This window comes from Pan paniscus, chromosome 5 (assembly GCF_029289425.2).
Source record: "Pan paniscus chromosome 5, NHGRI_mPanPan1-v2.0_pri, whole genome shotgun sequence".
NCBI lineage: Eukaryota > Metazoa > Chordata > Mammalia > Primates > Hominidae > Pan > Pan paniscus.
The window spans coordinates 67,725,885-67,748,820 of NC_073254.2; the positions used below are offsets into that span (position 1 = coordinate 67,725,885).

Here is a 22,936-nt window from a genome sequence, read left to right on the forward strand (position 1 = left end):
TGTTTTGGAAAAGGCTGAACTTGCATCCCTGCTGCAGACCTCAGTGGGCTCCCATCTAATGTTTCCTGCCTCCTCTGCCTTTTGCCTCAGTTGATCATGGGTGACTCAGTGCTCATCTCTGGCAATTCACTCTTTGCAGGGATTTATCTTTCTGAACCAGCCTCCTCTCTGGCCTTCTATTAAAATATATTCTATGTCAACAGAAGAGTCTTGACTGTATTTCTATGGGAGAGTTTCTCTACCTTACTTTTCATGCAATGTGGGATTTTTCATACCTAATAAAAATCTTTTTTTTTTTTTTTTTTTTTTTTGAGACAGGGTCTCACTCTGTAGTCCAGGCTGGAAGTGCAGTGGTGGATCTTGGCTCACTGCAACCTCCGCCTCTCAGGCTCAGGTGATCCTCCCACCTCAGCCTCCCAAGTACCTGGGACCACAGGCAAGTGCTATCACACCTGGCTAATTTTTGTGTTTTTTTTTGTAGAGACAGGGTTTCGCCACGTTGCCCAGGCTGGTCTTAAATTCCTGACCTCAAGTAATCCACCTACTTCGGCCTCCCAAAGTGCTGGGATTACAGGCATGAGCCACTGTGCCCAGACCTAATAATAATCTTTTAGCTAAACAGAAGAGTGACCATGCTCTCCATCTTACAGATAGGGGAAGTGACTGAGAGAACTGACTTGCCTCAGGTTTCCAGAGTAGTAAGTGGCAGAGCATAAATTTGGACCTCTTATTTGTCTTTTCTAACACACTAGGGGTTGTTAATTTGTTTGAAAAATATTTAATGATTTGAGCAAGATTGCACGGCTTCATGCCTCCCTCTAAAATCAAAATGTTCTTTTTCTATAGAAACCAAGAGCAGTATCTACAGTAGAAAGAGCTTTGCTCTCATTTTTTTATTTAAAAAAGTGTTTATTTCAAATAGATTGAATCACTAGGTGATGGGCTGATTCTTTCAAAAAAAATTAATGACCTTCCCATTATACAAACAATAAATGTTTATTGCAGTAACTTTAAAAAAGTTAGAAAGCCACGAAGGGAAAAATAAAAATCACCTATAATTCACCCACCCAGATATAATTGCTGTTGACATTTTGATACGTATTCCTCCAATCTTTTTCATACACATGTAAATGTAGTTTAACAAATTGGAAGAAATGTGCTATAAAATGGTTGATAACTTACTTTTTTATTTAATGATATTTCCATGACCATTTTCTAACGTTGTTAAATTTTTTCCAAAATATGTTTGATCAGAGCATACTGTCTAACCTATGAATGATACATCCTACTGCACATAACATATTGGTACTTTGAGATTATTACCCATTTTTTTATTATTATAAATAACACTACAGGCTGGGTACGGTGGCTCACACCTGTAATCCCAGCACTTTGGGAGGCTTGAGATGGGCAGATCACTTGAGGTTGGGAGCTTGAGATCGGCCTGGCCAACATGGTGAAACCCCATCTCTACTAAAAATACAAAAATTAGCCAGGCATGGTGGCACACGCCTGTAATTCCAGCTACTCGGGAGGCTGAGGCAGGAGAATCACTTGAACCTGGGAGACGGAGGTTGCAGTGAGCTGAGATTGTACTACTACACTCCAGCCTGGGCCACGGAGCAAGACTCCATCTCAAAACAAAAAACCAACAAACAAAACAAAGAAAAAAAAAAAAACCAAAGAACCACCCTGCAATGACCATCCTTGGTCTTATAAAAACTTAGTGTTGTTTCCACTCAGTGATTTGTCTAGATCTTGCTAGGAGAAAAATAAAAACTGGGTAAAAAACAGAGATAGTTAATAGACATTAGTTTGATTTTTGTCTGTTGGAGAAGGGAAAAGAACAAGGCCACTGATTTCAAATGTCTCTTCTGTAAAGGTCATTTGCTCCCCCGTACTCTTAGTTCTATTTCCGCTAACTTGGCTCTTGCACTATCATCCCTGTAGCCCCAGCTTTCCATCCTGCCACTGCCTTCAGCTGCAATTCTTTGTTTTTGCCCTACTCATCACCTTGGAACCTACCTCCCAGGTCTCACCAGCTGCTGATGGATGTTTTCTGTCTCTGCTCAGTGCCTGAAAACTTATTTCTCAGGGCAGTCGATGAGGGATCCTTATCACAGTATCTGGAGTCATGCCCATAAAGCTCTTTGGCAAATCATTGCACTGTGTTACCTGTGGGTACATCCCCACAACCCTGCTAGCGTTGACCTCGTGGGGAGGGTAATACGCTTAGGGATTATTCCCAGTATTGTGACTTATGGATTTCTTTCATTTCTTCACTGGACTGAGCTACTATCTCTCCATTCCCTTATTAGGAGCTTTTTGTTAGTTCTAATAACAACTAGAAAAACTGTGGTGATTATTAGTCCCAAGCTATAATCTGAGGAACAGTTAAGAGAGGTCATAAAATCAAATAAGGTTAGACTGAGTGCCTTTAAAAAAAATCTCAGTTGTTGCAGGGTTCTAAAAATAGTTTCCAACGCCATCCTTCACCTTCACAATTATTTTTGTCTTCAGTTCTACATGTGAAAGGTACAGAGCAGCAAATTTATACATTAACTTCATAGGAGAACAGAAAGCTCATTAATTCTTAACATTGGTGGGATTTGATGGTTCACCATGATATGCTCTGTTCCGAAATATGTCTGGGTCTACTTTTCTGAGATGATTAAGATGTCCTATTGACAACCTCAGGGCTATTAAAAACACAGTGCCCTTCACATGTGAGATAAGGTTACAGCTCCCACAAGGGAGGGTTTGGGCAACATCAACGTTAATCATCTCACGTTCATTCATTCACAAATTCATTTATTCTAATATTTGAGACTCTCCTATGTGGCAGGCAAAAGAAAAAGCCCTTGATTTCAAGGGAGACAAATAAATATAGATACAACACAATGGAAATACTACAGAGAAAAATAAAGCCAAGTCAAAGAGAGGTGTGTGTGGGGAGGGATGTGAGGAATGATATTTTAGATCTGGTAGTTGGGGAGGCCTCTCTGGGAAGGTGGCATTTAAGTGCAGGGACAAGCCATGCAAATAAACATCTGGAGGTGAGAACAAAGGCCTTGAGATGGAAGTGGCTCCTCTAGAGAACCAGGCAAGAGGTGAGGGCAGCTGAATGTGGTGAGCAAGGAAGAGGATGAGGACATGTGAGAGGGGTCAGGGCCAGCTCCAGGAGCCTGTAGGCCATGGAAAGGCATAGGATTTTATTCTCCGTGAAGCAACTGCCTAGAGGTGGCTCCCAGACACAGGCAAGCTAGTGACCTCAAGGGGGCCTTGGTCCTGCTCCATCCGAAGAGCTGATTCATTAGACTTTTGCAGTCCCTGATCCCAGCAGCTACAACCTTAGATTGCCAGGGAACTGGAAGCATTTAATTAGGGATTCTGGGGAGAAGCTGTGGGTCCTGTGATAAGGTCCCTGTGGCTGCAAGACCCACCCTCCTGGAGGCTTTATGATTCAGATGAGCTGTTCTGGCACTCTGGGTCCACTAGAAGCTGATGGGATTTTTAACAGAATGTTATTCCCACTGTGCCACCAGCAGGTTTTTATGGCCTCATGTGACCATTAACTGTTGCGTGGGGATCATAATTCTAAGAGACCCCCCTGGAGACCATATGGTCTGTATCTATTTTCTTGAATCCTAGAACCATGCTGAGGTTTAGGAGGTTAGGTAGCTTAACAAGGGCACATGGTTATTGAGTGATGGCAGGATTTCATCTCTGATCTAATTGGCTGGTGATATGGTTTGGCTCTGTGTTCCCACCAGAATCTCATCTTGAATTGTAATCCCCATAATCCCCCATGTGTTGAGGGTGGGACCTGGTGGGAGGCGATTGGATCATGGGGTTGGTTTCCTCCATGCTGTTCTCATGATAGTAACTTCTCACGAGATCTGATGGTTTCATAAGAGGCCCTTCCCCCTTCACTTCCTTCACACGCTCTCGTCTGCTGCCATGTAAGACATGCCTACTTCCCCTTCTGCCATGATTGTAAGCTTCCTGAGGCCTCCACAGCCATGCAGAACTGAGTCAATTAAACCTCTTTTGTTTATAAATTACCCAGTCTTGCGTAGTATCTTTACAGCAGTGTGCAAATGGACTGATACAGCTGGAAAGCTTGTTTTCCCCGTTATGCACCACACTAATATTTCCCAAATACTTCCATTCATTGATCAAAACATTTATTGAACATCTGCTATGTATTCAGTGCTGGGCACACTCCAGGGATGCAGAGACAAATGAGACAATTCCTGCCCTCAAGTGTCTTGGAATCAAGCGGGTTGTTTAGAATATACACTCTATCTTCCAGGATGAAGTGAGATTATAACACACAGCCCCACTTTTAGACTTTCTGAATGGAGATTTGTCTTATCCTTATAAAGGAACTTCGCCAGCTGCCAGGCAGGACATGAGGTACTTGTCCATACCTGTCATTGTGCATCTGCCATTGTCACACATGAAAATCATCCGTTGATCCATCTGTCCTCAGTTACCGTTGGCATGTACTACCATTCTGTGCATTTCACTCACATTTGGATCCTTGTAACTTTCAAAGAGATCACACTGCGATTCAGGACTAAACTGAAAAGTCATCAGTTGCCCATCACACAGGGACAATGCAGCTGAAGACAGTGGGAATTGCTAAGTCTCTGAGTGCTCACAGAATTGTTAGGGCCAAGCGTAGGCCTGACTCATGAATGGCGGACTATCATTTAGGTGGAGAACAGAAGCTTCAGATAATCAGAAGCTTCCAGATAATTTTTTAGAGATGTGAAACTTCCAGGAATATCTTATTTGGTTGAGACAATAGGAACTACCCATTTAACCACATAGGTAAAACTCCAGTATCTTTTGACGTGCCTCCAAATTATCTTTACAAGTACCTAAGAGATTATTCTCACATCAGAATTCTGATTGTTGCCGTCAGCATACTCCCTATAATTTGTAATTGTCTTTGTCCTTCACCCAAAATGAGGTTATCTTTTCATTTGTTGTTTCCCCAGCACTGGCAAGATGCCTGGAGCTGCGTAGGCCCTCGGTGAATGCTGCAGGATTGCAAGCAGGGGTTGGGGAGAGCAGCATGCTTCTGAGATTCTGTAGACCTAACCATGGCGAAAATGATTTTGAACTGTCTTTAATGTCTGGCAGGAGCTTAATCTCAGAAGCTTCACTGTATTATTTAAAAAGTGCTACATAGTTGTATAAACATGATACTACTCAGTTTTTAAATACAGAATTACAAACATGTAATGTGTTATCTCAAAAAAGTTTATTAATTATTATTTTTTTTAGATGACGTCTCACTTTGTCACCCAGGCCGGAGGGCGGTGGCGCCATCTCGGCTCATTGCAACCTCTGCCTCCCAGGTTCAAGCAATTCTCTTGCATCAGCCTCCCAAGTAGCTGGGATTACAGGCTCCCGTCACCACGCCCAGCTAATTTTTGTATTTTTAGTAGAGGCGGGGTTTCACCACGTTGGTCAGGCTGGTCTTGAACTCCTGACCTCAGGTGATTCACCTGCCCTGGCCTCCGAAAGTGCTGGGATTACAGGTGTGAGCCACTGTGCCTGGCCAAGTTTATTAGATTTACAGGTATTACTTGGTAATTACTTTTATGACTTGGCAGTTTCTTTTGCTCAATGGCATCACAGAATGAATGAAATAGTATTTGAAGGATTTTCCCTATGTCTCTTCGCTAATCCGTGAGCGGAACATCCTCACTAGATAATGTGGACTTTATAAATAATTTACAATCACATTGATGTCACCATAGACAGACTATTGTCCTGGTTAGAAATGTCACATTGTCCTGGTTAGCCAGGACAATGTGAGTCCCTGTAGCTGTAATTGTGTCTAGAGGGGCGGGTCTGAGGGACCGCTTTCTGTACTGTCTCCCTGCCTAGTGAGCTCCAATGCCTGGCATCAGCTTTGGACCAGGAAAGCCCATTTGAACTCTGGTGTCAAACTTACCTTGGGCAGGTCATTTATCCTCTCTGGATTTCAACTTTCTCATCTGCAAAACGGGGAAGAGAGCTGCCAATACCTAGACACTGGGAGGAAGGCACCTTGGCGTCTCACGCTTGAGAGGTGCTCTGCATCTGACTTCTTTCTAAAACACCTTCTGGAAACTGCTTTCTAGAACACCTTCTGAGCCAGCAGTGAATCCTGGTGAGCCTGCTAGTGAGTCTCAGTAATTTGGAAGGCCACTGAGAACACCATGCTATTTAATTCAGATCATGAGAAAAACTGCTATCTCTAGAAAAGTACTCCTTCTCTGGTACAGTTATTTCATCAACTTTTCATTTTTTCCCTTCTATCCAAATTTTATACTTTCATCTACTCTATTCCTACCTCAACTTCTTCAGAAACTTCAAGTCCCACCACAGGTCCTGGGACACAGTCTATTCTCACTTGGATCCTGGGCCAGTGTGGACACTTGGGAGGCTGTTTAATCCCTTGATCTCATTCCATAAAGAAACACATTTAAATCACCTCCCATCAATTTTTTCCCCAATTGAGGTAAATGTAAAATGAGTTGTAAAAAAATATGTAACATTCTTTCTCAAATGTATTCTCCAAACATTAGGAAATAATGCAAAAGAGGCCAAATGAAAGGGTGATATAGTGAATACGGTTGCAGAGATTCTCGCTTAATTTCACATTCACTTATTCACCTGCAGGCAGCTTTCCCGAGCAGTGCTGCGGTCCACACAGGAAGGTCTTACCGGCCGCAGTCCTAGACAGAAGTTCACTGTGTGCAGGCCTCCTTGCATTGACTGTACGCTGTGTGTAACATTTAACCTTTAAGATGTATTGGAAGCAAGTTCTACTTTATGTCAATGTCCTGAAAAGGAAAGGAACTAGAAGTAAATCAGGGCTATGCTGGAGTGCTACTTTGGAATCACAGAATGTTCAAGATGGAAGGAACCAGGGCACTCCCACAACCCCCTCGTTTGTAGAGGAGACCCAGAGTCATGATGTGCCTCACCAGAATCACATGCCAGTTAGTGCCAGAACAGATAATTTTTGTTCTTGAGTGACAACTTATGACTAGACAATTCTCATATTAAAACCATTTTGTAAGTCAACTGAATTGAAGAAATCCAATTTGTCCAATTTTTTTGGAGAAATTTGAGTTATCTTATTAAATGCTAGTATTAACTGAGTTTTAACCAAGGATACTTTAGTGAAAATAATGTGTTGGGTAATAAAATTTTAAATCTCATGCCAAATTGATTAACACACATCTTCCTTGCTTAGTTACCTACCTGGTAATAAACCACTCTTAACAGTAAGTGCCTGTTAGGGTAAAGCCCTGTGCTAAAAGCTTTGTTTCATTTCTGCATTCAATTCCAGCAATATTAGCTAAGCATCCGTATCTCTTTTTTATAGTTGAGGAAACTGAGGTTCAGAAAAGAGATAACTTGCTTGTGGTCCCACAGTAGTAAATAGCAAAGCCTTTCTAACAGGTATGCTATGCCACCTCCAAACACACATAGAATTCTTCTAGCATGGACAGAGGTGTCCCATCTGTGCCCTAGGATATGTATCCTTCTATACTCAGTTCTAAAGTAAAAGTGTAATTTAGGTTCTAGCTTGGGGCCATCACAATTTCCCTCTCCCATTGCCCTTAAGAAAGTAGCTTTGTGTGCTTAGGATTTGGATTCTGACTGTTCCCTTGTAAGATCATGGGGTGACATTTGGCCTTGTTGTTGTTTTTTTGAGACAGAGTCTTGCTCTGTCGCTCAGGCAGGCTGGAGTGCAGTGGCGTGATTTCAGTTCACTGCAACCTCCTCTTCCTGGGTTCAAGTGATTCTCCTGCTTCAGCCTCCCGAGTAGCTGGGATTACAGGTGTGCACCACCATACCCAGCTAATTTTTGTATTTTTAGTAGAGACGGGGTTTCACCATGTTGGCCAGTCTGGTTTCGAACTTGTGACCTCAAGTGATCCACCTGCCTCGGCCTCCCAAACTGCTGGGATTACAGGCATGAGCCACCACACCCAGCCCTGGCCTTGGTTTTAAAATACACTTAACCCAGTACACCTAGAGGGCTGGAGCTCTGCAGGAATGGCACAGGCAGCAGGCAGGTGGGACTTGGTCAACCCCTAACCATGTAGCCTTCCTGGAGGACTGAGAGCCACAGCAATTAATAAGGGAGCAGGGTGTTGGGCGCAGTGGCTCACACCTGTAATCCCAGCACTTTGGGAGGCCGAGGCAGGCGGATCACGAGGTCAGGAGATTGAGACCATCCTGGCAAACATGGTGAAACCCTGTCTCTACTAAAAATACAAAAAAAAAAAAAAAAAAAAAATTAGCTGGGCGTGGTGGCAGGTGCCTGTAGTCCCAGCTACTCGGGAGGCTGAGGCAGGAGAACAGTGTGAACCCGGGAGGTGGAGCTTGCAGTGAGCCGAGATTGGGCCACTGCACTCCAACCTGGGTGACAGAGTGAGACTCCATCTTAAAAAAAAAAAAAGGGAGCAGGGAAGGGCACAAGGTTGTTGGAACCTGGTGCTGATGCTTTCCTACAAATAGGCACCTGTTTCACTGGGAACATTGTCAAGGGGAAAGCACACAATTTGCTTAAAAGTGGTAGCTTGGTTAAAACATTGTCAAATTCATCCAAGGGAAACCTGCATCTATGCCCATTATTTGAACAAAGAACACCAGTAGGAATGTGTGGACATAATCACTTAAGAAATATTTGTTTATGAGCCAATGTGGGATTTCAATCCCGACTCATCCCATCAAGGGTCCCGTTTTCAGATTTCAAATGCCATCTCTTTGGTGAGGAGCAATTTTCTGGCAAAGGTCTGAGGTATCCTTTGAACCTGCCCTATCTGACAGAAGACTCCATCAGCTTATAACTGAGACTAATGTGAGTCCTGGTTCTTGTTATCATCATGTTCTGGCTCCTCCCTGGCACTGCTGGTGATGGGAGCAGGAGGGCTAGGGCACAGGCCAGTGACAGGAGGCTCTGCTCAGAATGGTTCCTTTACACATAATCACTACTTCCTCTGGGAGCTCTGAACAACATTCTACACATTTCATCAAGGAGAACACACAGACAAATTCCACTCTCTTCCCACTTGACCTCATTTTTAAAACAAGCAGGTTCACCCACAGATCCACTCGAGTGCAATGTGTCATCTCCCTCTGGGCCTTCTATGCATTTGCTCATACTGGTTCCTGTATGTGGAATGCTGTCTTCCCAGCACCTTCAGGCTCCAACTACTGAAACCCAGATGGTCTTTGAATGCTCAGATTAAAAGCCAACTCCTTTACAGTGCTTTTCTTACCCACCCTTGCTAGAAGGGTTCTCCCTCCCTGGACTCTCATGGTAGCTGGTTTATACCAATTTACGGCAGTCACCACAACCATTTTACACAGAAGGCACACGTGTGTATGTTTGATCCCAATTCAGTAGAGGCTCCTGCGAGGGCCGGTTGTTTTCTCACAGATCCCTGTTTGCTCAATACACCTAGCTCAGTCCTCTGTACCAAGCACTCTCCCAGTGAACAAGGTCACATTCTGCAAAGGCCTGGCCAACAGAGTAACATAAATGGGGCAACAGACAGGGTGGTAGGTACTGTTCAGGAGAGTCCTGATTATGTGAGAAAGGGAAGCATTACAACTGGGTCTCCGTCACCACTACATTAGCCATTCACTGGATCCTGCACTGCTTGTTCCTACAATTTCCACCCCAGAAGTCTTCCTTGATCTGATCAAGAGTCGAATCCAGACATCCTCTGCAAACTATAGCAAAAACTGGCCCAGGAACTTTCTTTTCATGAGCCATAAACATACCGAAGAAAGAGAGAAGATAAGGACTACAAAAATGTCAAGGATAACAAAAGCAGGTTTTAAATCTATGCCTGGAGTAAGAACTAATGGCCAATGAAGCAATGCTGAAGAGCAGAGCAAAAAACTGACAGCAACCACTATTTGGCTCCATCTGCTCCACTGAGGACAATCATTTCCAAATTAAAGAGTGTAAAGAAAAACCTGGTTAGGATTTGAAGTCCAAGAGTGATAAGGGGATAGCAGGAGACATCTGTTTTAAACGAGTTCTCATGAAAGACATGTCAGTCGCTGAAACAACCTGTGGATATGACTACAGAATTGTTGTCAGAACTCCAGAGAAATAATGAACGAAGTCCAGATACTGATAATCACTGCCCTATTTTCCAAAGTAGATTCTAAAAACTCCAGAATGGTGAACTTAATGTAAAACTCTGGCAAAATCAGGAATAATATAGACGGTGAACATTTGACTCCTAAGAATTGCTGATTTCTTTTCAACACTGATTTAACAAAGAAAATGTCATACGAAATAACTTCCTTCCCTTTTTTTGGATAGGATTACTAGAGTAGCCAACCAGGGAAATAACAATGAAACAATAGCTTACAGCTGAAAGAGACCAGTGGGGTGAGTTGAGATTACAATCCTGAAGGTAAGTTATCACTTATACTTTACTCTGAGCTAGATGGGGTTCCAAAGGCTTTATATATACAGTACCATTACTCATTTATTTAATCCTTACAAAGACCCTGTAACATAGAAACTAACATTACTCCTATTTGGCAGAAGAGAAAACTAAGGCAAAGTTTTCTTGCCAAAAGGTCATATAGGTAGGATTTCAACCCAGCCAATGTGGTCTCCAAGTTGTACTTCTCATATTAGTCTACAATGCCCTTCACATGATTAGCAAGGCTGCCAAAAATAGAGGGAGAAATGGGAATCCTCCCTTTTCCATACAAGAAAAAGGACAGCAGAACACATCTGCCCTCTCTCTTGCCTCTTATCCACTCACTTCTCTGACGGGAGGAGGGAAGACTTTGATTGCTGCTTGGGAGGTGCAGCTAAGCACACTTTCTTGGCATGGTAAGGTCATCAGTGTAGAATCTGCCACAAGGGGAGTTTACAATTTAAGGTAGGTAAATTCCAGGACTGATATTTAATATATTTTAATAACCACTTTATCACCAGACCAACCCTCAGAGCAACCACTGGTGTGCTACTGAGCCCTGGTAAGTTAGGTTAATAGAGTTATTAGCAAGGGTTAATTAGAGAGCCACACTGTGGTCTTAGTTTCACCAATCCAGCCTTCTTAGTAAGACACATGCTATTTTGATTCCTACTGGTCTAATTTCCAGTATTTTTTCAATTTGTTCTGAACTTAGAGGGGAAAGACAGGGATATAATTTATTCCCATCAACTCCCCAACAATCCTCTTACACGTTCTGGATAATATCCCAAGTACTAAATGCAGTTTTAGGTGACATTTCTCTGGAGTTCTGACAATCCGCAGGTAATTTCAGCAACTAACATGACTTTCATGAGCACTCATTTAAAACGGTATAGGCTCAGTCTTGGCTCTTAGGTGCTTTCTAGTTTAGTACCTAAGAGCCTATACTGGGGACCATATGGTATGAAGTAGATGGAAGGAAGATGGACCAGCCATGTCATCTCTCCTGTTGTAGACATGAATGTACCTGTAAATTCAAAATAAGTAGGGTACGCTGGGAAGGGCCACAATCTGGGACATAAAATGATCTTTGGCAAATAAAATGATTGAGCTTTAGGTCCAAGGGGAGGGGACCTCATTACTCTAGAGTAGAGGTCAGCAAACTATAGGCACAGGCCTTCTGTTTTGTAAATTTTTTTTTTTAAAGAGATGGGGTCTCACTCTGTTGCCCAGGCTGGAGTGCAGTCACATGACCCTAGCTCACCGTAACCTCGAACTCATGGTTCAAGCGATCTTTGGCCTCATCCTCCTGAGTAGCTGGGACTGCTGGTATGTACCACCATGCCCAGTTAATTTTTAAAAATTTTTTGTAGAGATGAGGTCTTGCTATGTTTTCCAAGCTTGTAAATAAAGTTTTATTAGAACACAGCCATGCCCATTCATTTACATATTGTCTATGGCTGTTTTTGTGCTCCACGATGGCACAGTCAAGTGGCTGCAACAGGGACTGTATGTCCTGCAAAGCCTGAAATATTTTCCAACTGGTTCTTTCCAGAAAAAAATTTTGCAGAAGACCTATGGTCTAGACCTAGGAAAGTAATTCTAACATTCTCAGGGGAAGGGGAGAGATTGGGGCCAATGGGAGGAAGGACAAAGGAGCATATTTAGAGCTGGAATCTTTAGTGGGATTACCTGGAGGAGGCAGAGAGGACAGCATTAGGGTGGAACCACCACTATGCCTTATTATGCAGGGTCCTTCCTCATTGAGAACTAAGCAATAATATGGCCTTCCTAACTGAATTATTTACATCTATTTGTGTAAGTTCCTAGACAGTGAATTAAGTGGATTTTTCTCCAGTTCTTCGGAATTGCCAGCACAAAAAATGTAAAATGCAGGCACAGGTAATCAAAAATGTTTTAATGATTACTGTTTAGACATTTAACAATGTGGGTATATCCAGGTGAGCTAAGCACACTTTGACAGCACACTATTGAATGTTATAGTTTCTGTATTGAAATATGTAAAGACATCTGCAAATTAGTACCTAGCAATGAAGACATACATTTATAAATATACACATTCTAGGTTTGATAAGGTAAATGTAAACAGATGCCATGACTCCTTTTCAAACAGAAAACCCACAAGACTAATAGAGAACCAATAGGCTCCCTATAGTATGAATGTGCAAAATTAAAGCATGGTAAACTGATATTTACATAAATATCAAACCAACAATTAGTTTATACATTGTCAATGACCTTCTAAGATATGTCATGAGTGGTTCCAAGAATATCTTTCCCCCAATGGAGAAGGTATTCAGAGGCTAAATTCCAACACTTTAAAATGACACACATCATAGGCTTTACCTGTTTGACCACTGCCTCAAATGTGTGAGATGTGATTTTATGATAAGCAGTCTATTATTTTTAAACAAGAGGTTCTAAACACATCTTTAGATTCTAAGCAGAAAGAAATTACAAGTACTATTAGATTTACATTAAACAAGTTACCTCTATCAAATTTCTTGATTCTTTTATGCTGTAGCTATATTTGATTTTACCTTAAAAAGTTTTAAGGTCCTTTCCCCCCCTTTGTTAATTTTGGTAAACTAGGCACATTTTACAAGGAAATCTGTGTCAAAACAGATAACAGTGCATAAATCAATCCAAATTTAGACCCTGGCAACCAGTTCCCCATTGCTCATCTATGGGACTCTGTCAAATGGTAAATAGGCAATCATCTCTCTTGAAAAGTACACATCCTCTCTCGCACTGGTGGAAAGCAAAATTGACTTTTTGTTTGCTGTATAAAAACACTCAGCACTTCAGAAATTAAAAATGGCCTACTCACCCTATACCCTTCCTAAAATCTCAAGGACAAAGAATATATATTTAAGTTTCATCAAGACTGCTGTAGAGCCCCCCCCCTTTTACATTAATAGTGGCACTCAAAATAAAAAAATAAGATCTGTTAAAAAGTTAAACTGACTGTTCCACTAGATTTGAGCCTGCTTGATTCAAAGCCAATAGTACAAAACTGAAGGTGCCGTGTCTGATTTCACATCAACAAGTCACTGGAAATTATGTCACATTAGTTTCATAAATCATGGTCTTTGATTTTTTCTAAACAGAGCTATTACAAATTAATACAAACTTGAAACATACCCTAATTTAAACTAATAAGCTTTGGGCCCTGCTTTTTAAATTTTAAGGCATGTGTGTTTCTCTACCATAACAACATTGTACAAATTTACATTTACAATCACATGCATGATCTACAGTTAAAAAAAAAGTTTGGATTACAGTGTTTTTAAATTGTGAATCACAATTCAGCACCTATCATGTTATAACTAATAAGGCAACAGCAGTGTTGTATACTACAATAATACTCCCTTTCCACAGTCTAGCGCAGGGGTCAGAGAGCCCAGAAATGTTAGAAATCTTATCCCTACTTATATAATCTGTATACGTTTTCTAGGGGTTTTGAATTGATGAAAGAAGTCCTACATGAATCACACTATTGTAGGCCAGACTAGTTACAGCAGCTGTTAACGAGCATCGGGGCACAACTCATATTGTGCTTACAATCAGATGACGTGGTTTGGAGGGTTTCAATTCTTTGACTTCAATCCTTCCGTAGCTTCCTTGGCTTCACATTGTTTTCCAGGGGTGAAAAGCTGTTGGTGTGTCCATTCACAGCAGCCATGGACCCATTCTGGTGGTCTTTCAGGTGGTCTTTCCTTCGGGAGGCCCCTTTCTTGTTGTAGGTCTAAAATGTGTAAGGGCAGATGAGAACCAAATGACCACAGACAGTTTTCTTTATAGGGAACTTTACTGAGAATTGCATCCCTAACACTAGGCCTAGTTTCCTTTTAAGATCAAATCTTATCAAGGAGAAACTCCTGAGGTCAAGTCCTCATGACTAAATCTTCTGTCACTGGTTTCAATCATTCTTCCTTTTTTTTTCTGAGGCTTAGCCTGAGGTAAGTTAACTGAATCACAGGCTGCAACAGAAATACTATTTAAAATGTCACACAGAAAATTCAATTTACACTTTGCTTTGCTTTTTAGTATCTGGATGGCAGATGACAGGGGTTATGTGGCCAAATTGGTCTTTCCCACCTGGCAGCAGCTCTCTTGACACCCACATCCCTTGTTCGTCTTCAAAAGTTCCTCACTGCCTCGGCGACTATCTCAGCCTTCATGAACAAAGTGCTATGCTGCTATAAGTAGTGAGAATAAATGTGATTTCAGCTTCATCAGGTCCTATCCTTTCACCTTCCTTGTACCCGGTGTATGTCCCACAGTGCAGCCATAAACTATGAAGCCCAGAAGTATATGACTTCCACTCAAACTCAACATGCCACACACAGGTGCCTGTGGGCACAGAAGAGGAAAGGACAAATGTCTGAGCCTCGGGACTTGCAGCCTCTGCCCTTGCTCCTGACCTCCGTGTTTTGCCCAGATCAGCAGGCCTTATGGCTACCAGGCACTGGCAACAAAGGCAGGACACATGTCATCTGGGGGGTGACGCATGGCAGGAGAATCAGCAGTGGCTGCAACGTGGTCAGGCTCCACTGGAAATTATCTGCCCTAAATGGACCTTTCTGTGAGCAAAGACCTACGTCACCACATCATATGCTTAGGAAGGAACCGAATCCTCACACCTGAGGACTGAATGTATAAGAAAGCTGGGACAAAAAAGCGGATCTCCATATCTGAGGACTGTGATAAAAATCTCTTCTGAAATTTCATTTGGCCATGACGTTCAGGGTAGTGAACTGAGAGATTTCTGATTGAAATCACCTCTCATGTCTCTGCTGCAGGTCAGAGGGAAGCAACATAGGGTCCTGCTGCACAGTTTTCCATTTCCCAGGGGAATCCCAAGACTTCCTCACCCAGGCTCTAGAACAGGGTTCTAGAGTGTCTTCCAGTGAGCTGTGAGCCCCCCAGAGGCAGGGGCTGCTCTTGTCATAGTGACTCCATTAGAGGCCAGAGCCTGTCACCCAGCAAGGGCTCCACATGCCCATTAAGTAAACAGATGAGGGCCTTTGTTGGTAAAGGCCCCAGATTCCAAGTCCCAGAGAAGGGTGAGATTTACCTGAATGTAGAAGTTTGTGAAGAGAGCAATCAGGGAAATCATGTATCCAATCTGGAAATACAACCAACCAAGAGGGAATGTGCACGGCCAGATGACCCCGCAGCTGGTCTGGATGATTGTCAGCACAAACTGAAGCTAGGGGAACAGAGGGGATGCAGCTGAACAGGGACAGTGCATGGACGAGGCCCCACACCAGGCAGACTTTTTAACCAGCATCACCTAAATTTCTGAATTAACACTTACTACCTTGCTGCAGGTACAGCAGTCACTTCATGAACACAACACATACACTATACTTATCCTAAACTCTAGGTGTGTTTGTCTTATATATATTCTTCCTCTGCCCTCCAAGCTATTTAAACTACCTTCTCCAAATTTCAAGGATACACTATAGAGACATCCAAGACTTTTTGTTTTTATTTTTTGAGAAGAGCAAGCGTGTATGTTGAAAGGGCACTGATAACATCACTGCAGGATGTGCCACCTGGCTGGACATCCTTCCAACTCCTTATCCATGGACGCTTCTGGTTTGGTGAAGGCTGATGAGTAGATTTAAACCTTTACTGGCAAACAACACTAAGTGCATTGATTAATTTTGATGAATAAACCTTGAAACGCATGTGAACTGGTTAGAGAAATGGTGGAAAGATGTTTTAAAAAGGGCTAGGCTCAGGCCGGGCGCGGTGGCTCACGCCTGTAATTCCAGCACTTTGGGAGGCCGAGGCTGGCGGATCACAAGGTCAAGAGATCAACACCAACCTGGCCAAAATGGTGAAACCCTGTCTCTACTAAAAATACAAAAATTAGCCGGGTGTGGTGGCACATGCCGGTAGTCCCAGCTACTTGGGAGGCTGAGATAGGAGAATTGCTTGAACCCAGGAGGCAGAGGTTGCAGCGAACCGAGATCGCGCCACTGCACTCCAGCCTGGTGACAGAGCGAGACTCCAGCTCAACCCCTGCCCCTCCCCCCAAAAAAAGGGCTAGGCTCTGCACACTGTATTTCTAGCAGCTCCAATGTTTCTATGTAGAGTTTTTTGTTTTTAATTTTTGAGACAGGGTCTATGTTGCCCAGGGTGGCCTCAAACTCTCAGGTTCAAGAGATCCTTCTACCTCAGCCTCCCGAGTGACCAGGACTCCAAGCCATGACCCACTGTGCCTGGCTGTTTGCCTTCTCTTTTTTAAGGTTAGTACTGCAGACTGAGGAATAACTAGGAGTGGTGCTTAAAATAAATCCTGACAACCTGGGTAGGTTTAATCTTCCACCTCAAAGTACAGAGCCTAATGGGAGACCAACTTTGCCAGTCTGTTCTTTTAAATTCTGCTTCCGCCAGACCCAAAACTGTGGTATAAATCAATTTCTGCATCATTTCTCCTCAAGTATAACAAGGAGGTTAATCAACAATTTTCCTTTTTCACAGGTGGGTGAGAAAAAATTAACAAGGACCATATAGCAGCTGGCAGAGAGGTGAAAATGAAACATCAAACACTTCAGTCTCTAAGATTTTCTTAGACTTTTTTTTCAGATTGTTATTTTTAAATATTGAAAAATCATAATTGACTTGAAGGGATCTGAATCAGCTTGGTGTGTTTAGAAAAATGTGTTAATAATGCAAGGACAGGGCAAAGGGTTTAATGTCCACACCCCTCAGTCAGCTAGCTTTGGCCTATTGACTCAGTGTCATCTATAAAATAGGGACAATAATATGTGTTTTTCTTTTTGGTAGAGACAGGGCCTCACTATGTTCCCCAGGCTGGTCTTAAACTCCTGGCCTCAAGTGATCCTCCTGCCTCAACCTCCCAAAATGCTGTGATTACAGGCGTGAGCCACTGTGCCTGGCTTGGGGACAATAATATGAAATCAGGCTACTGGAACAATCTATGTAGAATCATGTACTTAGTATGAGTACCCAACATGTGCTAAACACTTAGGAAATGTCAGTGTTTAATATGAGCAGTAGTAGTATTAATTAGTTCATAGACGAATTCATGAGAGGAGAGAAAGAGGTTACCTATAATATACTGATGAATGCAGAAGGCTTAATCAAGGATGGTGAGAAGTATCAGGTGAAGTGGCCTGGCCCTGGCAGTAAACCAGGGGAGGAGCTGTTAACTGAAGCAAACAGCTGCCATCCTCACCAACAGGTGCTCCACTGCATGGGGGCTGAGGGGTCATCCATACCTGCCAGACAAATATCCTTGCTGCCTAGTAATGGGCTACACATACCCTGGACTCCATACTACTCTCCAGCTCCTTCTAAAACCCCTGGAAACATACAATTTTCATTTTGGATTTTGGACTATAATTAGAAAACACACACATACATACACACACACACACACACACACATACATGCATATGTGCTTATGTGCAAAAACTCAGAAGAGCTGAACTTGAAGTTGGCAAATTAGATTCTAGACCTCTTTCTACAATTCAACTAGCTGTATGCCCATGGTCACAGTTCACTATCAGTTCAAAACAAGAAAATTCCCTAATCTACCCACTTCAAGGAATTTAATTACATCAAATGAAAAAGGGTGGAGAAGGGGCATCTTAGATGCTATTACATAACACTAAAGCCAGGAAGAGGTCTGTATCCACCAGGAAGTAAGTCCTGGGGAAAGAGGCCAAGTCACTCACCAGCTGCCCCTGAGTGATGTACTTCTTCCACCAGAGGTATGGACGCATGGAAGGGACCGACGACAAACCATAGTAAGAGTACATGAGGACGTGGATGAAGCTATTAAGTGTGGCACCAAAATAAGCTGCAGGAACAGAGGGATTTGGGAAGGAGAATGTATTAGTGTTTTAAACAGAACAGGTGGTAAAAAAAAAAAATACAAGATTCTTTTTGAATCAGAAAGAGAGATGACTTCCAACAGGGCTGACAAACACTGCAACAGCAAGCAATGCATGGATGTGTAATGAGAATTCAATTGCCACTTGGGCAGGCAGCCACCAGGAGGCTCCGAGCCCAGGGGTCAGCTGTAGCTGCTAGAGGGGCATCTGACACTGAAGCCACAATGCCATCCCGGCACCTACAGGCTTTGCTGCAGATGCCCACCAACTCTCAGAGACAGCTGTTTTTCTACATGCACAACTGCCTCAAATATGCTCTCTGAAGGCTGTGGAAGACAGCTGATGGGCAATATGCTCAAAAATGGTTGTTTCTATACATTTGCTGGGGTGTGGAGAGGTCTCTGAAGCCACCTTCTAATTATTTCCCAGGACTGCAGTGCTGAGGTCATACATTTTTATTAATAATAGAGTCAAGAGTCTAGCTCCTTAGAGATAAAAGAGCCATCTTATCACATCATTTTCAGTGTTCAGTAGGACCACTAGTTCTTTTTCCAGACTCTGTCCTCCTCCCCAACAGTCAGCAACCAAACCAAGCCATCTGGCTTTTCCCTGTGCAGTTGCAGGTGCACAGCCTGGTGTTAGGGAAGTTTCTACTCCTGGCTATGATAGGAACTGGCTTTTGACTTTGGACACATCACATCCATTCCCTGGTTCAGTTTCTCATGGCCCAAGTGGAGCTGATTAAATCTGTCCTCCTGAAAGTTCTCTGAAAATTTAAAGCACTCTTCAAATGTAGGGAGGGGCTGTTTCTATTAGAAAGTTAGGTCAGTTAATCCACCATCATGAGCTCTGACAGTGGGAGGAAGAAGGAGCAGAAAGCCCCAACTCTACCCACCTTTCTGTGGTCTTAGTTTCCTCCCAAACCCAAAGGATCTGTATTTGGAAAGCTTTTTTTTTTTTTTTCCTAGCTCTGGAATTCCATGACACTGTGAATCTTAGCAGGCTCAGGTAATCAAGGGCAGTGCTATCCCAGAGAAAAAAATATCCATAAATAGACCCATAGGTTCTCAGTTAAATTCTTCAGTGTTTGGATGACGGGACTTTTGACTGAGACATTTGCTAAAACTCCCAGGCTGAATCTGAAGGTGGCAATCTCTGAAAATTATAAGAAACTTTGGACTACAAGCTTTCCAAAAACCAAGTACAACCTTAGAAAATTTATATCAAGTTTTGGTGCTCGTTATAGAAGACACCTTGATCACCATGCTTCAGGGAATATGAGGGTTGTTAGAACACGTGGAGACTTCCTAATGCATGACAGCTAAAGCTGTATTTCAAAATGAGCCTTGCTCCCTGGTACTCATGCAACAGTGTGATCCTATTTTCCTCACCTGCCCGTCTCAAACCTTCCACACCATACAGAAGGACCAGAAAGAACCTGGAAAGTTGCCCTCTAAGTCAGAGAATATTGTACCTATTCCTTAATATGTCCCCAGTGGTATCTCCCTCATCTCACCCAATCAGCACAGAAAGTTCACTTAACTAAAAAAAGGTTTTGTGTGCATAGGTACATAAACTATCATTAAAAGCAACTTGAACACAAAGCTGAAAGCCTGACCTAGACATTTACAGAAACAGCATCTTTTCTGAAAGCCTTAGTTTCAACTCTCCTCCCTGCTCACATCTGTTCCCCATGTCCCCGTCTCTAATACTTACAGTGGCCGCAGGGGACCCAGTTCATCACAAACCACCAGATGTTCAGCATCGAGGCATGGTGGTAGACGTGCAGGACCGTGATCTGGTGGTTGTTCTTGCGCAGGATGAAGAAGAAAGTGTCCATAAATTCTATGAGTTTGGAGAAGTAGTACCACCAGAGGACACGGATAATCTAAGAGGAAAGGGTCAAAGATTTAAGGCTTATCCTCACGGCTTCTCTGGAATATCACCTCTGACATGTTTCACTAATATCCAAAAATCTGATGTCAACTCGGAGAAGCCCGAGTGCCCCAAGAGCTCTTAATGTCCATCAGTGGCTGGGAGCTATGGTCACTCTCCAAGTACCTTTAACCAAAGAACATGATTGGGTTGGGACAGCTGGAGGGGCTTGAAATGACTACAGGGAATATTTTTGAAAGGGTCCCTGACACTCTTTGAGACTAACAAAAACATGAGGCTCAAGGTTCAAAACCTTGAAGTCTGCCTATTCCCTTTGGAAGCAGCCTGCACAGCCATTAGCAAAGGAAAACCATCTGAAAAACGCTATTGATTTCAGGGACTAGCATGGAGCAGCCGACCTGATAAGTGACACAGAAGAAAAGGAATCAGAACCTGCAGTGTCAGGTCTCTGCCCAATTAAACATGTCAAACAAGTGCTCTAAGGAGATGACTGCCCATGCTGAGCTGCGACTGTTGGCCTGTGATTTAAAAGAAACCTCATGAGTGGAAGTCAGATTTTATTTTTAACACCACTACTCGGAAAAAAGTACTTGGATGAATGATTTTAAAAATTTAAGACACTGCTCTTATGATCCTGATTGTGTAAATATAACATACTGACTGCATGTGATTTTTCCTGCCAATTGTTAACCGGAGTTATTTTTACAGAGGGGGATGCTTTAGGTTTTATTTTATACTTTTCACGTTCAAATTTTAATTCGATGTGTATATATTGCCTTTTTTATTCTTTTAAAAATATCAACAGGGATTGCCTGGGCAGTGAGGTTATGGGCCATTTTGTATTTTATACAATTTATTTTAAAAAACTCAACACTTATAATAATAAGGTTTCTGAAAAAGAGACAGTACCTTCATATCTGATTCTCCTGCGGTGCGTGTGCCCTGACAGAAGAAGTTGTATTTGCCTTCCCATACTCCTGTTACTAACTAGAAAAGAAGAAAGAACCAGTCACCAACAGCATCTGAGCCATGTAAAGTCCTCATTGAACTTTATTAGTTGCAGAATCTGTGATAATTTACCTTGGGCTGTGCTGAGCCAAGTTTGCTCTGAGAAAAAACAATTGTAGGGAAGTGTAAACAAAAGGAAAGCTTTAATGACTTGAGCCTCAATTTCCTAAGGGGTGGGCTTAAAAGTCACTCCCAGGCTGCTGCCCTCAGAGACCTTCCTTTACCACGCTGCTTCTCTGCAGAACGCTCAGCCCGTCACCCCCTTGGTCCTAGCACTAGTGCCCAGACCAAGCCAATCACAGGCTCCCTGCTCTGCCCCACAGAAGCCTCTGGCTGCTTTCCCTAAGCCAGTGCTCCTCAAACTTGAGTGTGCAGCACCAGAATTACCTGAGGGGTGAGTTAGTAAAACATGGGTCCCTGGGGGTGTTTCTGTTCCAGTAGGTCTGGGGGCCTAGAATTTGTATGTCTAACAAGGTCCAGGTGATACTGATGCTGCTGATGTGGAAACCATACTTTGAGAACCACTGCTGTAGGCTCAGGGATAATTTAGTCTAACTTTATCTTCATTATTTCCTGTTGTTGTATGTACAATCCTCTGGATCCATGAATTAGGCTTCACAAACTGAAGAAATTGTGCCCATGCCTCAGAATCACTTGCAGCACAATAGGCACTATGCTGTCACAGAGAGGACCCCAGAACTGGGGTACAGGCTCTACATCACAGCCCAGCAGTTATCACGGGCCCCTCCCCTCAATGGGCCCGTGATACCTGCAGGGCTGTGATATAGAGTCTGCACCCCAATTCTTGTGTTCCCTGTCCTTGAACACAAGAGTTTAGCTTGGCGAGCAACACAGATTCCCCCCAGGGAACAAGAGGTGATTACAAGGATCTGAAGACACCTTGTGATATTTCCACCTGGTCTGACATCAGAAATAAATGGCAAAAATGGGTGCAGCCACTGCACTCACGCTGGGTATCCTGCCTTCTATCTGATTTTTCTTTGGCTATCTTTCTTCTTGCCATTTTCCTTCTGCTTTGTCACCTTCTACACATAAAAAAGCACTGAGAGTTAACAGGCTTTTCATGGCCAAAGAAGAGCACAAGGATTTAGCATGGGAGAAGCATCAGTTCATGATGAAGAGCCATGGAATTAGGAGGAAGGCTTGAGTGCCAGGCCCAGCACCTGGGGCAAGCCAGCTAATTCCTGTGGGCTTTTGTTGTTTTTACTGTAAAACGATGAGGTTGGACTAAATTATCTCTAAAGGGTCTGTTCCAAATTTCTGTAGCTTCATGTTAACAGACTTTAAAAACAGACCACACAACAAACTATTCTATACTATCTTTGAAAGACCAGTACCCACATGGTAATTCATTAGAAGGTGTATTAACTTTTCCGTCTTCTACTACTCTCTAAAGTCATGGCCAGTCAAGCAGGATCCATGCAGGCTGATCAGAAGTCCTAAGAAGCAAGACACAAAGTCTGAATCCAAAGTGCGTTGGAGGTCGGGGGAGGAAGCTGGCATGCACTCTTGAGACCTGGGGTGGAGAGGGAAGGGCCAGCTTAGCACAGTGCTCTTTTTGCTGCCCTTCTTTCTACCCCAGGAGGGAACCAAGGAACTACCTCCTGTGGCTTGAGGGTACAGAAAGGAAACTGGTGCTTC

General features: G+C 42.9%; 1 protein-coding gene across 3 annotated transcripts in view; it reads right to left on the reverse strand.

The window, feature by feature from the left end:
* Nucleotides 1–12,375: 12,375 nt before the first annotated feature.
* ELOVL5 (ELOVL fatty acid elongase 5) overlaps nt 12,376–22,936 on the reverse strand; it is an 80,104-nt gene continuing 69,543 nt past the window's right edge. For all 3 annotated transcript variants that reach the window (XM_003828943.7, XM_003828942.5, XM_034962246.3), the window contains exons 4-8: nt 21,176–21,253; nt 20,087–20,258; nt 18,212–18,336; nt 15,574–15,708; nt 12,376–14,241 (exon numbers count right to left, since the gene is read on the reverse strand). In XM_003828943.7, the coding sequence (XP_003828991.3) occupies nt 14,098–14,241; nt 15,574–15,708; nt 18,212–18,336; nt 20,087–20,258; nt 21,176–21,253 (654 nt within the window). In that variant the 3' untranslated portion in view covers nt 12,376–14,097. The remainder of the gene's footprint in view (nt 14,242–15,573; nt 15,709–18,211; nt 18,337–20,086; nt 20,259–21,175; nt 21,254–22,936) is intronic.